General features: G+C 42.2%; 2 protein-coding genes across 8 annotated transcripts; one reads left to right on the top strand and one right to left on the bottom strand.

The window, feature by feature from the left end:
• Nucleotides 1-1,564: 1,564 nt before the first annotated feature.
• ccdc62 (coiled-coil domain containing 62) lies at nt 1,565-13,101 on the bottom strand. 5 transcript variants are annotated; one of them, XM_048259098.1, is made up of 14 exons: nt 10,392-10,951; nt 10,099-10,139; nt 9,806-9,928; nt 8,873-9,065; nt 8,373-8,539; nt 7,453-7,554; nt 6,748-6,919; nt 6,111-6,212; nt 5,913-6,001; nt 5,563-5,654; nt 3,584-5,350; nt 3,013-3,127; nt 2,210-2,503; nt 1,565-2,095 (listed from the first exon to the last, which is right to left on the bottom strand). In XM_048259098.1, the coding sequence occupies exons 1-14, from the start codon at nt 10,456-10,458 to the stop codon at nt 2,039-2,041; spliced, it is 3,381 nt and encodes a 1,126-aa protein (XP_048115055.1). In that variant the 5' UTR covers nt 10,459-10,951; the 3' UTR covers nt 1,565-2,038. The 5 variants fall into 5 exon arrangements, with proteins under 5 accessions (XP_048115055.1, XP_048115054.1, XP_048115057.1 ...); XM_048259097.1 differs by having other exon boundaries at nt 3,584-5,365; XM_048259100.1 differs by lacking the exons at nt 10,099-10,139; nt 10,392-10,951 and adding an exon at nt 13,056-13,101 and having other exon boundaries at nt 3,584-5,365.
• denr (density-regulated protein) lies at nt 11,185-17,445 on the top strand. Of its 3 annotated transcripts, XM_048259105.1 has the most exons (9): nt 11,187-11,328; nt 11,825-11,876; nt 12,352-12,461; nt 12,729-12,748; nt 12,860-12,950; nt 13,839-13,919; nt 14,552-14,668; nt 14,780-14,919; nt 17,123-17,445. In XM_048259105.1, exons 3-9 carry the CDS (start codon nt 12,362-12,364, stop codon nt 17,165-17,167), a joined length of 594 nt encoding a protein of 197 aa, XP_048115062.1. In that variant the 5' UTR covers nt 11,187-11,328; nt 11,825-11,876; nt 12,352-12,361; the 3' UTR covers nt 17,168-17,445. The 3 variants fall into 3 exon arrangements, with proteins under 3 accessions (XP_048115061.1, XP_048115062.1, XP_048115063.1); XM_048259104.1 differs by lacking the exon at nt 11,825-11,876 and having other exon boundaries at nt 11,185-11,328; XM_048259106.1 differs by lacking the exons at nt 11,187-11,328; nt 11,825-11,876 and adding an exon at nt 11,484-11,581.
• Nucleotides 17,446-17,771: the final 326 nt, after the last annotated feature.

Below are 17,771 nucleotides of genomic sequence, written 5' to 3' on the forward strand. Positions count from 1 at the left end.
TAACCGCATTTATAGTTTCCTACAAATGCAACCAAATTGGCCTCCATCTCTCAATCAATGCTAACATTGTACCTAGGTCCTTATTGATATTATAAGATTAACATACCTGCAGTAAAAACCAAGCATGTCTGATAAACATTCTCAGATTTATTTCGGCTTCAAGAAGAAATGGGAATTACATTTCATGTGAACATCATCCTATCCTTATTAGCCGTTCTCTGCGGTAAACTACAGTCCTTGTAGGAAGCGTCCATTGTTTTTCCAACCCACTTTCATCTTCCAACAAAATTACGTCTCACTGCAACGATGCGCCATCTAGTGGACAAACGACCACGTATCGCCAATACTGGAAATGCAGCCATGATGATGATGAATATTTGGCTTTCCTTTAATCCTACTGAATTTGTAATTATGTATCAGCCTTTCTAATTGCCGATAGATAGTATGTGCGTGCCTGTGTGTGTGTGTGCATGTGTATATGTGTGCACCGCCATCTACAGGCCAATGAGTGTAGTCACTACACATGTACATATAACCTAAAATTTTTTAGACCCCCCCCCCATGGATGAAATTCTACGAAACTTGGCATACCCCCAGAGAATGCCAGGTAAATCATACACATAAAATTTGGTGCAGTTCTGAACATCTTAACTGAAGATAGGGGTGATTAAAGCAGAATGATATTGCATTTTCATTTTTTACCGGGGGGGTGCAAATCACAAATGAGTGATTATGGGCCAGGTTGATGTGGGCCCTTGAGACCAACATACCATAAAAAATTCTTCATCCTCAGTGCCACGGTTCAGGTAGTTATTTAGGAAAAACTGCATTTTTGGGGTTTTGGGGGGCCCAGCGCGGTGGGGGAGTGGCCCCCAGGGACCAAACGAAATTTTTCCGTAAAAGTCTAGTGGGGCTACATACCCACCAAATTTCATATGCCCCGGTGTTTCGGTGTCCCGGGTATCGTTGACCAAAATTTCAGGAAGTAGATGACGGAAAAAAAGAAAAGAAAAAAACGTTGACAATCCCTATATGACCGCTTCGCTAGCGGCGGTCATAATAAACACCAGTTCTGGAGAGAACAAATGCTCACTTAAATATGGGAAAAGGGAATGTCACCATGAAAAAGACCTATGATAAGCATCTTCACGTCTACAAAGTTACTTTTTTTTAGGTTACATCTTGCCCAGGGCTTAAAGCAAGGACACTTTCTCTGGCTTTAGTTATCATCTTTTTGAAACTGTTACGATTATCCATTTTCAAATATTAAACAGCCCAGCCCACGCCTGAATTTGGGTCCATTGCCTGAGAACTTTAAAGGCCTGCTTTCCATTTTCATTTGGAATTCTGCACAGGATAGGAAACTTGTGCAAGCCATCTTTAAACTATTGGTCCTAAGATAGTCTTGTATATCATTGAAAAAAAATTACAATTTTCTTGAGCAAAACATCCAACCTTGTGTATAACACAAAAGCTCAAAAGACCAAGTCAATTTTCAGCAGATGTTCGAACTACATTCTGTACAGTAGAGAATCGAGATCCACAGACAGTCTGTGAAAAATTGTTTTGAATTAGGTCATATATTTAGCATATAAACAAATATTTACATATGTATATTTACAAATGACCTATACACATAGTAGTTTACATCTTTGGGTTATAACACTGTTGGTTTTTGTACATAAAAATCAGGGGGGGAAAGTCTGGAAGAGAAAAATGTCAAATGAAAAAATGCAAAACATTAACATTAGATCTCAATAGCAAAATCTCAATAGCAAAATGGCAAAACCATGTGAAAAAAATATCCCACTTAAAAACAGAGCATAGTCATTTAAAATCTCCCTCACTTTAATTAGAGGTACATGAAGATATCTATGAAAGTTAAAAATAACTTGGCATATGTTCGGCAGTGCCTTCAGTGGAGTATGTAAGGCCTGTGAAGTGAAGTATGTAAGGCCTGTGGCCCACAGGTCTCTTGGTGCTGCTGAGGATGTGTCCAAAGAGGAAATGGCAGTAATATAGCCTCCAAAAGGGGGCGCTATTGGCTTGTGTCCCCTCCAGGCTTGGATGGACTATTTTTGGTGAGATGATGAATCTGAAGAAATAGCAATGTTTGAAGTTATAGTCAAATGAAATTGGTCAACAGGTCAAAAGTAATATTGTATAAGTAGTAATGTTTGTACTTAGCCTATCACATCTAAATGCCTACCTTTCTAATCAGTGTGCTGGAATGGCCAGAAGAATTCTGTGAATGAACTTCAGAACTACTGTGTTGGCTACTGCTGTAGTCATAGCAACCATTGAGGTTCCCTGCTGAGGCGTGGTTAGGGGATGGGCTGTGAGATGGATGGTGGGAGGGGCTAGGAGTATGTGCGTGGGCAGGGCGTGGTGAGGGGCTTTTTGGTTCCAGGGACAAGCCCTCCAAAGTGGCGACCATCTGCCGAGATTCTTCAAGAAGACGCTGCAGACGATGGGTAGAGGTGCACTCCGCTTCCTGAAAACCCTACACATACCAAAGATATTTCTGGTTTTGCTTACATTTCTATATGTTTTTTTTATTGTCGTTATTGTTGTCTTAATATCATAATACACATCTCCAACCAACACATGCCTCTGACACCAACGCACATAGATATTAGAAAGCTAGATACCGCATTGGGCACGAGTTCTATTAGGTGGCATACGTAAACGCGGCCGCCATATTGCTGGGGGCAACATGTGTACTGTCTATGGGCCGCAATCAGAGACACCTGTTTGATTTCCAGTCAGCGTCACGTGTTTCTCCATTGGCCTCCAGTTATTGTTGCCCCCACCAAGATGGCGGCGCTATTTACGTACGTTTGGGAGCCCAATCTATCTAGCTTTCTAATATCTATGCCAACACACACATACACAAATTACCCTATACAAGTCATTATCACTAGTCAATTCAATGACTGGCCATCTTCATTACTTCGATTCATTTCACTGGGGTACACACCAAAGTCCTCTAATGTCTGTTGGCACGCTCACCTGTTTGGGTGTCGTTGGTGAGGAGAGGTAGATGGCTCTGGGGGAGCCTCCAGGGTTGACTGAGGTCCATAAGACGGGGCTGGCTGGTTGGGGGGAACATGTCGCCTCTCCCTGGCTGAGAGGCAAACACAGAGTCACACCCAGTATTATTATCATACAGTTATGCTGAAGAATTATTTCTTCATTTTGTAAGTTGTTTTGGATAAAAGCATCTGCTAAATGAATACATGTAAATGTAATTATACTGCAGGCATGTTACAGCACCGTTCCACAGAGACTTTGCTAGCTTTGAGTTGAGCCCACAGCCTTGCAGTATTGCACCTGGTGGCCCTGTCATCTACGTGTCTCACAGAACTGAAATATGCATACTACTACAGCCACATAGTGAGTCATACTGCCATTAAAAGTCAACAGGGAGAAACAGATGGCAGCTGGTACTATCAGTAGATCTGTCTTGTGTGGTCAAACCGCTTTCGTTCTTATACAAAATATTACTATACTGTACTCTTACTTTATTCCTACTGAACATTTATTGGTAAACTGCAATCTCCTGTCTGACTGGCATTCTTACCACACCCTGCAGACCTGATCTGTCTCAGGATTCAGGTTGAGGTCAAGGGTCAGGGGGTCAACCTCCACCATCTGCACTGAGTACTCAGACTCTGAGTCCACATCCAACATCACTGCCACCTCCACCTCCAAGCCCTCCTCCTCTTCCTCCCAAAGTGTCCCCCTCTCAACACCCTCCTTCATCTTCTTCACCTTCTCCTCTTCCTCCCCAGATGTCTCCCTCTTCATGTCCTGCTCCTCCACCTTCTTCTCCTCCTCCTCCTCCATCTCAGGTTTCCCCCTCTGCTCCTCATACCTGTCGGTTGCCACACCCACACCTGGCTCGTCCTTCTGCTGCTCCTCTGCTCCCCCACACACTACAGGAGTGTCTCTGGGCAGTTCCTCTTGGGCCACACTGTACACATCACCACTGACTTCTGTCACCTCACTGTGTCTGCTAGCTGGGGACTGCTCATTGACAATGGCTGGAGGTCTGGCTGAAGTGCTGCTGCAACTTGGCTGTGCCTCAGGAGGACATGGTGGACCAGAAGATGAGGTCACTCCAGATAAGGCTTCTCCAATAAGCTGGCCAGTGGACATGGTGTCTATGGGTTGAGCCTGGACTACAGGGATAGTGGCCATATGCTGGCTTGTAGAGGTTGTAGCTGCAGGATGGCTTGTAGAGGTTGTAGCTGTAGACTTGGCTATGGAGATAGTAGCTACAGGCTGCTGGCAAGTTGAGATGGTGATCTCAGGCTGGCTCCAGGAGCTGTTAGCTATCGACTGGCATGTGGAGACAGTAACTACAGGCTGTGCTGTGGAAATAGAGGCTACAGGCTGCATTGTGGTAGCAGTGGATACAGGTTGGGATACAGGCTGTGCTGTAGAGGCAGTGGCTACAGGATGGGCTTTGGAAATAGAGGCTACAGGATAGGTTGTGGAAATAGAGGCTACAGACTGGGCTTTGGAAATAGAGGCTACAAGCTGTGCTGTAGAGGCAGTAACTAAAGGTTGGGCTTTGGAAATAGAGGCTACAGAATGGGTTGTGGAGGCAGTAACTACAAGATGGGCTTTGGAAATAGAGGCTACAGAATGGGTTGTGGAGGCAGTAACTACAGGTTGGGCTACAGGCTGCACTGTGGAAATCATATCTGCAGACTGGCCTATGAGGTTTGGAGGTATGGGCTGGCCTGTGGTGGTGATTGAAGGTTCATCCTGGCTTGGGAAACTAGTAGTTATTGATTGGTCTGTGAGTATAGCTGCTGTAGAATGTCCCGTGGAGCTGGTGCCTACAGCATTGGCAGTGGAGATGGTAGCCACAGGCTGGTTTGTGGCGCTAGTAGGTACAGGCTGGCTTATTGAGTGAATGGCTACAGGCTGAGCTGTGGAGAGAGCAGCTACAGGCTGGCTCATGGTACTGGTACATGGTACTATGGGTTGGCCCAAGACAACAGCATCTACTGGCTCGGTTGCGAGGACTCCAGGCTTAGGGTGCTCCACTGACAAACCACCTACAGGCTCAGCGGTAGAGGAGCCACCTCTAGGTTCGCTGGTAGAGACCCCAGCCTGAAGCCACACCACTGAGTCACCATTTAAAGGTGTCTGTGAGGACCCTGAGCTATCTGCAGGCTGGTGAATGGCATCCTGTCTCTCCCTTTCCAACATTGGTGTTCTTCCTCCTCTCCTCAGCTCCTCTGGCGGTTCTATGGCCCTGTGCTGATAGTAAGTGGGCCCTGCCTCTGTCCCTGACCTCTGAAAGGAGCTCTCCACTGCTGCGTAACCTATACCACTGCAATAACACAATCTCACACACACACACACACACACACACACACACACACACACACACACACACACACACACACACACACACACACACACACACACACACACACACACACACACACACACAGTCTAAGCATCTTCAGCATCAATGTGAAAAAGGAACACATCAGAAAAGGGGAGTATCCCCTAAACAGAAAGTTAGCTAAGGTAAATTACCTGCCATGTGACCTTTGAACTTTGAGCGTCTCCTGAGTGCTCTCCAGGTTCAGCTTGAGGAGCTGCAGGTCATTCTGCTGATTCGCACACACCTGTCAAGGAGCAGGAGTGATTCAGCTTTCACTCCATTTAACCCCCTTAAACTGTCTTTATTACGGTAATTATATTTATTAATTAATAATATTTTTTTTTCTATTACAAACTGTAGTGCAGCATGCATGTTCAACATTTTGAAGTTGCCGAAGAGTGTTACACTGAGTAATACTGTATAAGACTGTGGCATTGTGAGCTGTATAAGAATGTAGCACTATGATTGTGGCCAGGGGGAAGCTGGGGGATGAGTCGGGTACCTGTCTCAGACAGCGCAGTTCGACTTCGGTGCGCTCTTGCTTTGAGCGAGACAGTTCCAGCATCTCATCCTTCCAGCTCTCTCCTTCCCCTAAACACACACACACACACACACACAGGCCCTTAAACTTCAGAAAACTGTGTTAAGTGTTTTAGAGAAGCTGTCTCGCTGTGGTTAGGTGTGCTTGCTGTGCTCTAACCGGAGATGAGCAGATCTCTCCTCAGCAACTGCGTCTCCTGCTTCAGGCGAATCACCTCTTCCCTCTGGGTGCTGTTCTCCAGAGTCTTCTCTTCAAGTTCATCTGACACACACACACACACACACAAAGCATCAAGCATATTGTAAGCCTTATCTAAGCCCTGTACTCACACAGACTACATCTTTTAACTAAAGCAACAGTGCTATTTTCAACTCAGGATGACAACCTTACTAAATAATTTACAACATTTTCAATTTTCCAAAAATACTTAGTCACCTTATGCAACCCCGTACCACCAAAATTAAAAGTAAAGTACACATCCCTTGAAAAGAGCAACAGACATGACAGCATGCTTCGGTGCACACTAACTGCACAACTCCATAGATGATGCTATTTTACCTATTTATTCCACAGAATTAACTTAAATGAACACAACTCAGCAAATTAGAAAAAAGAACAAGATGTTTATCTCAAGATCATTTCATTCCTGAGGGGTGGGATAGGGATTTTGTATTTTTTTTTCTGCACCATTTGATAACAACTATCGTGCATGTTGCAGACTGTTATTTTACATGTCTGAATGTAATAAATGGTGCTAATAAAAAGTTGATCACAAAAAAGCTTCTCACTCTTGTACCTTTGAGCCTTGTGTTCTCGTGGCGGACTTCACGGTACAGTCGTTTCACTTCCTCCAGCTCGGCGAAGATCTTACTCTCCCGCGTCCTCAGCTCCCTCTGAGAGTCCTCCTGCATCCTGAGCCGGCTGGACAGATCCTGGATGTGAGCGATGGCCTCAGTCACGTCTTTGTCCTGATGGAGTTTGCACGGGGTTTACATTGACATTTTATCCAGACGTAGGCAGGGGAAAAACATTTGGGAGTGCAATGCAATGCAATGATAGGTGATCTTTGAGGTGAACTACTGTATAGTATAAGTGAGATATGTAACGCTGGTATTGCATCACATTGTGATGTAGTACTCGCACTGTGTACAATTCATCTATTGTGGGAAACAAAGGTGACAAATGTTATCTATATCAAAGTTACCTAAAAACCTAATTATTAAGTAGTATTGACAAAAACGGTGCAGCAACAACCTTATCTGATTTGACACAGAATGACCCATGAACAAATTGAAAACATCAGCTGTTAGATAACTATGGTGAATATTCCTCCTTTTTGAAAACTGTAATATTCTAGGGGGGACTCTCCCTGCAATAGGTCTGGGTAAGTTGCTTTGGATAAAAGTGTCAGTCAAACAAACAAATAATGAAATAAAATAAAATAAAATATTAATTGCAGGGCCTCTGGCATCACATATAAATGGCCTCATAACTGGGATACCTTCAGTTTGAGCATGGCACTGAGTTCCTCCTCTCTGGCTTGGAGCTGGCCAACCTGGCTGGACAGCAGCGTGATGGTGGAGTTCAGAGCATGGTTCCTGTCCTGCAGATGGACAATTCCATCACATTCAGCACCTTCATAGTTACACAGACCTACATTGCATGCCGATTATAGGCATTTTACAAAAATGCTCTGGCCAAACAATAGTTTAAAGTTTATAGTGATACGTTTAACTGACTAACTTAGCTCGCAGCCAAATCGGTATGGGATTCTTTGAAGGTTTTAGGTGTCTTCCTATAACTTGTTCTGTGCATATGTTCATTTTACTGCACTAAAACACTCACATGTGTTATTGTGAATAACAATACAGATTGGATGATTGACAATCTCAGCTTTGACCCTTACAACCAAACAGCTGACTAGTTTTGAAGACAGGTCAGGTCTATTTGCACAGTAGTATTATGACACTTTCTGTGGTGCTAAGCGGATAAGACTCCCCCTGGACGGGACACCAGTCTACGACATGCAACATCAAGTCATCATCTGGAAATTGAACGAGCAATCTTATGATTGCCAGTCCAACCCCTTAGACCACTGAGCTACACGCTCTACGTTAGCACCACAGAAACCAGAGATAAGCTCTGGCCTTATTATCCTACATGACACTGCAATGCAGGACTGTAGTTGATGGTGGAATAGCTTGTGTCATTGAATTGCATTTTATGAAGCTAAAATAATGCAAGCGTGGTGGAACAATGGTAACGCCACCAACAGACAAGTGGTCGGCCTGAGTTCGATTCCCACCGTTGGGAACCTGTGTCACTTTAAGCGTTTGCTAAACATCAGTCAACTTTAACTTTAACCTTAAAATGGTAAGGTCAATGGCTAATCAGTTTGTAGGCTGGTCAGTAGTCACTCACCTCCAGCTCCTGCTGCAGCTGGCTGCTGTGTCGCTGTGTGTGCTGGAGGTCCTGCAGCTGCTGCTGGGCAGCACTCAGCTCCCTCTGGCTGCTCTTCTCCTGGGCCTCGGCCGTCTGGACCCGCCGCCCCACCGCACGCAACACTTCATGCTGCTGCTTCAGCTCCTCTGTACAAAGCATACATATGCACGCATGCACGCGCGCGCACACACACACACACACACACACACACACACACAGATGATCATTCTGCTCTGGGCCTAACAATGGTACAGTTTGACTGTATGATCCATGCATGACACTGGCTTTCTCAACCAAACGGCTCCTGAGTCAAAAGCCCCATGGAGCAAAATCACATTTACAAGACACAGCATCCCCTATGTCTCTCTTTATATGCCTGAACCTGATGTCCCCACCACCTGCATCATGCACCTGTTCAGCGTGCTGGGGTAGGACCTCAGAAAGCATCGTCATTATGCTGTTGACTCCTGTTGACTCACCCTCTAGGCGTGCACATCTCTCCTCCAGCAGTAGCACGCGCTGGCGATCCTGCTGCCAGGCAAGCAGCTGCGTGTGGTGGGTAGCGGCCATGTTGTTCAGCTCTTGGTCCCGGTCCTTCAGCTCAGCCATCAGGAGCTGCAGCTCCCGCCGCTGCCTCTGGAGGGTGCTATACTCCAGATCACATACTGCCGTCTGAGTGCAGAGGCAACATACATGAAAGGGGGTGACAGTGAGCAAAAACAAAAATTCCTAAACATGCAGCTGCTACCTCAGAAGGGTTGCTTCTTCCTTAGATGTCATAGACACCAATGCACTATGCACAGATTGCAGAAAGATAGATAGATAGATAGATAGATACTTTATTGATCCCCAGGGGAAATTTGCATTCTCTCTCACACACATACACACAAAAACAAAGTACATATTTGACTTAAGACTTTAACTCATTATATAGACAGAAGTATCAATGTATCTACAATAAATAGGAATACTTCTCTAACTTGGGCATATGAAGATGAAAGGTTATGTAAATATTATTCAATCCTCTTTTTTCCCTCTGATAAACATAATTATGTTATTACCTGGAGGTGGCAGCATTCTGACATGATTACACTCAAAAAGGCACAGAGGGGAATGATTTATTTATATGCACAGGACTTCTACCAACAAACCATTGTGATGTAACAGAGCAGAATATTCCACCTTAGAGTTTAGAAGCGAAAAACAAATCCCTGTAACTTTTTCTTTTTTTCAGATAGATCCAAAAGAAGTCTACATATATCAATATCACACACACACACACACACACACAGTGGGAAACTAAAACCAAACATCAGTATTCATTGATAGGCAACATCTGCAAAAAAAAAAAATACAATAATAATAATTACTACTTATCATAACTCAATGTAAATAATTTGGTGTGGCCCCACCTGACAGTCCTGTGTGAGGGGCAGAGAAGTTGAGAGTGGGAGCCGCCTCTGGAATGGCCCGTTCTCTTGTTTGACCATCCTGTCTCTTCCACTAGCCACAGCATCAGGCCTCGCATCCTGGTGCTGAGGAGGCACAAACAAACTGTTAAACTGTGACACAAAACAATGAATGGTTTCGATTTGGCATGGATAGGTACATCAAATGGAGCACTCTCTGTGCATCATTTAAGGGGTGCATTTCTCTGATAATAATAATAATACAAGTACAACGTATTCTGATACTATAACTTCACCTTTTTTACTGGGGTGCTGTGCCAGGGCTCAGCTGGAAAGTCTGGGGAGATAACAGCACTTGGTGGGTATTTCAAAGCGCAATTCTAGTAATTCACAGAGGCTAATTTATATTTACACAACTCTGGAAGAGACCACTGCACATTTTTCTGACGTTATTCTACGGTTGCTGGGTGACATTCGAATGAGTTGACGGTCATATTCAAAATTAATTGAATTTGAAGAGTCCGGAGCTCATTTTTAATTCCTTTATTATTGCTAACTCAGACGTTGACAGACTATTCACCCTTCTTACCACTAGACTGCAGGGATGATCTCCGTGAACTGTCAGCTTGTTTCATACATCTTCTCTCCTGGTTCATCTCAGTGTAAACATCGTTCAAGCCTTAACGTTAAACTACAACTCGTTCAACCAGTCAGATAATAATGGGGAAATATTGGTCAAATTAACCCTGAACGGGATATCATTTAACGATGTTCATTTGTTAAAGACGCACATTATCTATCCAAACTGTCAGTACCACTCTCTCCCAGCTCCGTTTGTTGAAGCTAAAGCTTAAAGCTAGCTAATTAAGTAATCTGGCGTGAAGTATTATCAACGTCAGCTAACGTTAGCTAGCACTACCTGGCTGGCTTTTCAAGACACCAAACATGCCATGACCCTGTGCTGTGCAGCGCTAAAAAAGTTTATGATTCTGAAAATGTAACCGCAGAACAAAACTACAGTTTATGGACTACACTAAAGTGTGCGGATTATTTCCATAGAGATATAACGTAGAGCTGATGTCATGGGTAGACGAGAGAAGTTTTCGTAACTAGCTGAAGATTTCAAATTTCTTGCTGACTGTGTGAGGCGTAATGTTTGAGAGTGCTATAGCAGTTACTACAACAGCCTGTCGTAAAAGTTGGGTTAATATTGAAATAAGTTCAAGTGTGTCATTATTTGAATCAACAATATATATATTATATGATGAAATGAATCGTGTAAATAGAATTTAATTATAATATGATATGACAGCATTTAATATAAGCAAAATATTTAGTCAGGCAAAACATCAAGGATCTATTGTTTCCTTGCCAAGCGTCGGTTCAGGACCCACAGCCATAGCAGCCTGTGGAGGTGTGCTCAACCCTTGTAATTCCTGTTGTCTAGAATCGTTTTTTTGAAATTTCGAATAATAATGCTTAAGACTTTGCTCACATTCAAGTAACACCGAGGTTTCATTTAAGGGGTATGTATGTACTTCTGTTTGTATGCATTAATTTCGTTCAGACATGCCTGTCAGTGAGTTAGCTATGGCATCAAGGTAGCTGTGCTAGCAAGCTAATGAATGGGTGCAAGTCCCACGGCAAATCATACCAGCAGCAGGCTGTTAGCTAACCTGTTAGCCACCAAACACAGGCGTCGGTACTAGTGGTTAGCATACGGCAATACACTACTGATCTCCGTTATGACTTGATTAACGTATTGTACCGAAACAGTTAGTAAGTATTGCTATATTGGAACTGTTTTTTGTACAGAATCCGAAAAGCCAACCAGTTAGATTATCATGCTCAAGTGGATAACATAACCTGTTAAACGTTTCTAAATTTATTACAGGATATTGTTAGCCTGATGTGACATTAACCTTAAAGTAGAAACGACATGGGTTAACTTAGTATTTCTAATGTGGCCATTGGTTTGTTGGAAAGCATATATGTTGAGATAATATCGTCTTGTCTATTTAGGGGTTTAGGCGAAGGAGTGCCAGAAAACGTTTGGCCTTACAGTGATCAGCTGGTATGGAAGGGGCCTACCGTTACTCAGAGAAATGAGGAGTCATGTTTGTCTTTAGTAAACCTCTCTGTACATTTATGCTCACTATTATAACTGCCAATGAGTTGTACTAAAAATGATCAATGTTATGAAGCTTACCCATCTTCAGAAGCAGTAGTTTAACTGTACAGCAGTCAGAGGGACATTTTTAGACATTCTCCAGGCTAGACATGTATTTGTCAGGGTATTGTGTTTCTTTTGTGGATCACACAAATAACAAAAATACATGTTATGCTTTTACACTAATGAAGACTGGGAAAATGGAGATGAGCTAACTTGATGTTCATTAATGTCACTACAAAGTCAAATGCCGCTGGTTTTCCTCATAGACATCAACCAGATTGAATGTGTCTTCACTGTACAGGCAATACTTGAAGGTACTAAGAGAGGTTGTTTAGTAATGTTAAGGGATATTAATCTGTGTATTTTCAATATGAAGAAGAGTAACCATGGCTACCACAGAGGAGTCAAGCTCACCAGAGGGTAAAGAACACCGCGGCTCAGCAGACCCGGATGGGAAATACCCAATGAAGGTGCTTTACTGTGGAGGTAAGGGTGCTGTGTTTCTGCGTCTGTGATTGTGTGTCGTGTAGTTGCTACATACAAGGATCTTTATTGAGATGTCAGTTGCCAAATGTCAAACTCATTGAACAGTGCATCATTTTTGTTGAAAAGCCTGTAACTTGTTTTGTAAATGCATAATGAACAATTGCTACATACAAGGCTCTTTGCTGAAAAGTCATGTCAAACTAATGAAACCACACATAGTTTTTGTAATGCGAAAAAGCTTATAACTGGTCTATTCTCTTTCTGCAGTGTGCACCTTGCCTACAGAGGTATGTACCTAAATGTCTAATTTTGCATTATTGACAAACCCAAGTTTAAAATCTAAAGAGACACACTATGTACAGTTTGGTTAGGTATGTCAAAGATGTTTTCTCTTTCAGTATTGTGAGTACATGCCAGAACCAGCTAAATGCAGACAGTGGCTGGAGAAGAACTTTCCAAATGAGTTTGCAAGGATGACGCTGGGTAAGGGTAAGTATCCTCTATCTTTGACCATCCTTATTTGTTTTCATAACACACAAGGCCCATTTGAACATGCTAGTAATAATAGGAATATTATCATCTACATCTACTTACTCTTTTGATTGATAAGGTAGACATTAGTAGATTAGTAATGATACATTGGCGAATATGCATAGTCTTTAAAGATGGACTCCTTCAACTTGAAATGAAATGGCTGAAATGTAACTTCACACCTTCTTCCTCATGTCGAGAATTGGGATCTATGTGACCCTGCCCCCTTTGCACACACTCTGCACCTGCCACTGGTACTCAGGAATGGTTCTGTACCCTTATGATGTAATAATGGACTGATGCCTGATTTGTCCCACCTGGGCTGTGATTTGTCGAAAACATAGATCCAAAGCAGATCCTTGGCCATGACCTTGACTTATTATTTCCCTCATGATATGTCTTCCAAAAACGTGGTAGACACCACCAACAGGGTTAAAAACTTGATTTTCACTGAAGGTGGTCATTAAACCATTTTTTTGTGTGTATGTGGTGAAATAAGTGAAAGTGCAACAAATTAATAACGTGTACATTGCTGTAGAAGTATAGTCTTGTATTACTCATACATGCATGCATACATATGGGTCTTAATAACGATCTGTAACCCGCATAACCATTGAAGAGCAGGGAAAAAGATTATTTGTCATTGTAATGTGGCTGCTGCAAAGTGGATGTATGTGGAGTGTGCATACAAACATAAGTCTGATGAGTTGATATTCGGAGATGGGCTGAGGTTGAGTTGTGAGTTGTTGGGAGCAAAGTGTCATTGTTCATGCATTCTGTTAGGAGTAGTTTACTGTAAGATGCACTATGATGAGTTGACGTGCTGCTTAACATGCTCTGGTGCAGATAATGTTCCAAGGCAGGAGCCAAAGGCTGGGGATGCCCCTTTTGTTGGAGAGGAGGAGGAGAAGAAGAAGCAGAAGAGAGGTAAGAGCTGACTCATACACTGTTAATTATGGGGTATATACCAAGAATATGGTGCAGTGACACACCTGTGCAAGGTAAGTCAGAGCAAGTGGGTAACCTCCTAATACTAGAGGCCTATGGCACCCTTCTCCTCACGAAACAAAGCCGTATGTAGGGGTGGAAGGTATAAAAGGTATATGGTATAAACAATATAAATTCGCCCTAAGGTACGGATTTTGACTATACCGCCATACCTCTATATGCTGCTAGATAGCAGGCTGACAATGTGGCCAAGCAATCATGTACAATGAGATGACGCAAGAAGTTGTTTTGGATTGCAGAGGCAATTATGTCAGTACTTGCAATGTGAGAAATTAGCTACTTTCTCAAGATACGTCTGTATTATGTGAAATATGTCCTAGTCGTACTGTTAAGATATATATTGAATATATATCATTACTGTCTAATGCCAGGTATATCACTGAACCATGTTATTGGGAATAACTCGCAGACATCCATGTAACATAGTCTAGCTGGATCATATATAGTAAAAAAAAATATGTGGACAGATGTTTGACAGCTTGGTCTGTCATTTAAGTTTGTTATTGTGAGAAAAGTTGACATTACACCAACACATGACATTGCTATCCCAGGTGGACGAGGACAGATCAAACAGAAGAAGAAGACTGTTCCCCAGAAAGTCACAATAGCGAAAATCCCACGTGCTAAAAAGAAATACGTCACACGAGTTTGCGGCCTAGCGACTTTCGGTAAGTCTTTCCTTCTGCATCAGCAGGCTCAGCTTGAGCTCTGTACATCGTAAAGATTAAGATACATCCTCCCTTGCTGATCAGTTTGATGTGTTTGCTCCTCTTGAACAGACATAGAGCTTAAGGAAGCTCAGAGATTCTTTGCGCAAAAATTCTCCTGTGGTGCCTCAGTAACAGCAGAGGATGAGATCATCATTCAGGGTGACTTTACAGACGACATCATCGATGTCATCCAAGAAAAGTGGCCTGAGGTGAGTTTGTGATCCACAAGGGAATTCCGCTGCAGACATGTTATATTAAGAGGTGTGGTGCTTTAATGAAGCAGGATACTCAGTAACAGCCGAGCAGGAAAAGTCATAGGAGCAGATAATGGAGATATTACAGTTCATCACCCAGACAGAAGAAATATTCTTCTGATTGGCTGGTAGGGTGGCTATTAATTCTGTATAACGAGACACCTATGAAGTAGATCTGGTAAAAAAGTTTAATCACCATTCCATATCAATGGTCATTTGAATGGTAACTATAACACCTATGGCAAACGGCGGTTGAGCCTGGAAGCAGGCTTCGCAATAATGGAATCAACTGCAAACAAGCTGCCCACAGTTATCACCGTCAGGACCAAAAAAAGTAGTACAACAAACTGAACAAGTCGGCTCCTTTTAAACTGAACCGCTTGTTTCCTTTGCATGCTATAAAGGCATGACCATGGCCTATATACATAGTGGCAACTGGGGGATAAGCAGGATAATGACCTTTGAGGTGTCCCTATACGGAATGAATGGACTCAAGTCTCAGTGGAGGAAACTCCATTCCGCTGCATTTTGTGGAGTTCTTTGTCTCCGCCTTGTCCATTAAATCCTTATACAACTCGGTGGCTGTTATCCCTTTTATATGTAATATTGGGACCTGTAATAAGAGATGTGTGATCATTGGTACGACATCGGTAACGGCCGATAATAGCTCAGAAAATCTATCAATGGCGTATCTGAAAATATGAACATTTCTGGTATTGTAATCAGCTTAACCTATTAGGGTTTCCGAGGAAGCATCATAGAAATCTGTTCGAATTGGATGATGACTAAATTTTTATTTGAAAATATCATGTCAAATGACATATTTGACATCTACACCATGTTGCAACTATTTCCAATTTTTTTTATGAATAAATCTTGTCGTATGCCTGTATCTGCAACGGCCATCACAATTAGATGAATAGGTTAACTTTAGTACAGGAGAGACCCTTAACCCTTCAGCAGGTAGGATATTGAAAAGATGTATATTGGCATTGGCTATTGGCCAAATCCAAATGTGAAATATTGGCAGTAATCCGCAACTTTAATAGTATTTATATCAGTTGTTGTGGAAACATTAATAATATGAAATGTTTACTTTTAATAAGTGGAGACAGATAATGCCTTTATTAAAGGTTGTATCAGCGATAGCGGGGATACAGCACTTCTGTTGATGTTCAAACAAAACAGAGAGCTAGCTCGCTACTCCCTCCCCCCTCCCTTCTGTGCAATTAAAACTCTCCTAAACGCACATCTCGTCGATTATTAGTTGAAACACTTTATTTTGCCTTTGAGTGGGTTGCCAACCCTTGTTGGTAGCAATTGTTTTTGTGTACAGATCTCGGAGCCTAGGCTGCCTACAGAGACGCGTTTTTTTGGCGGCCTGCTTATGGGGCAGACAGCTAGCGGATTGTTAGGAAAGATTAGATTAATGTGATCATTTTTGTTTGGGCCTTTTGTGGGCCTGAAATCACTGATACAACCTTTAAAGGTGATAATATAAAAAAAAATCACTGGAGCACACATATTGACAAGGCCTTTATTAGACCTGAATATAATAGAACTTTTAATGAAAGCCATTTTCCGTCTCCAGTGATTTTCCCTTTTTTGCTGTTAGTGAATTTGTCCTCTGTTGGGAAATGGATAAATTACGTATACTTTTTTCACTTGAAAGGATGCAATGATTCCATTCTACCATATCCTCATCTGTTCCTAAAATGTGTTACAAATCCCTTGGTCATTATCAATAATTCATTGTTGTAAAGACTATTTTGAGACTGAATCAATGGATTTGCTCCTTAAAAGTATAGGGTTTCAATTATGTATTTGTGTTCAACACAGTATGGCGAGTCATCATTTTCCAAACACAACTGTGTGTGTGTGTGTGTGTGTGTTTAGCAACCAGGCAAATGCACATAATACAGTCTTTGTCCAGTTCTCTCTACAATTGACCAACTGCAATTCAGTTCCTTCTCCATGGAAACAGCTGCTTTTGTGATCTAAAACAGGCAGATTTTAGCCAAGTCATCCTTGTCTGTGTGTTATAGTTTTGCCTCTAGGGGCAGGTATTTGTGCTAAAGCTTTACCTCTAGGGGCAGCGTGGAGTAAAATCTGATGTGGCTCTGGGTTCATTAATTCTGCTATGTTGGGCCTCTCACAGGTGGACGATGACAGCATTGATGATCTCGGAGAAGTCAAGAAGTGAAGACCCAACATGCACTTTTACTGAAATGGATGCGATGTGACACAACAACTTGGCCAAATGTACACATTCACATTAAAGTCATTTTATATCTATTTTATTTACTGTATAGAGAGTTGGTCGGTGGACCTGGCCACTTCCTTGGCATTTTTCTTTTGTTTCAGTTCTCGATAGCTGCTTTCTTTCTTGGTTGCCAAAGGTCTGCTATTATGTGAACATCTTACACAACTTAGCTCACTTCACCTCGCAAACTGTAGGCTAATAAATTTTTGCTGTCAGTAGTTTGTGAACTGTACAGTCCTTTAACTGCAATAGTCACCTCTCTTAAATCTCCATCCAGTGACGCATTGTTTATTACAAAAACAAAAACCTTTTGTAACTGAATAATATACCTTTAAAATAATTAATTGACTTGACTCCTGCTTTGATACAATACACAAAATAGGCCTTTTTTAGCCATACCTCATCTCACTGGTATAGACACATATGACCATTTTAAATTCTAAGCAAAATGCAAGTCACAGTCCAGGTGTATAAATTCAGTGTTTTCAGAAACAACAAACAAACAAACCTATCACATGTAACCTTTCTATCAATATTGTTTTGC

The sequence above is a fragment of the Alosa alosa genome, chromosome 12, assembly GCF_017589495.1.
Source record: "Alosa alosa isolate M-15738 ecotype Scorff River chromosome 12, AALO_Geno_1.1, whole genome shotgun sequence".
NCBI classification, from domain to species: domain Eukaryota; kingdom Metazoa; phylum Chordata; class Actinopteri; order Clupeiformes; family Clupeidae; genus Alosa; species Alosa alosa.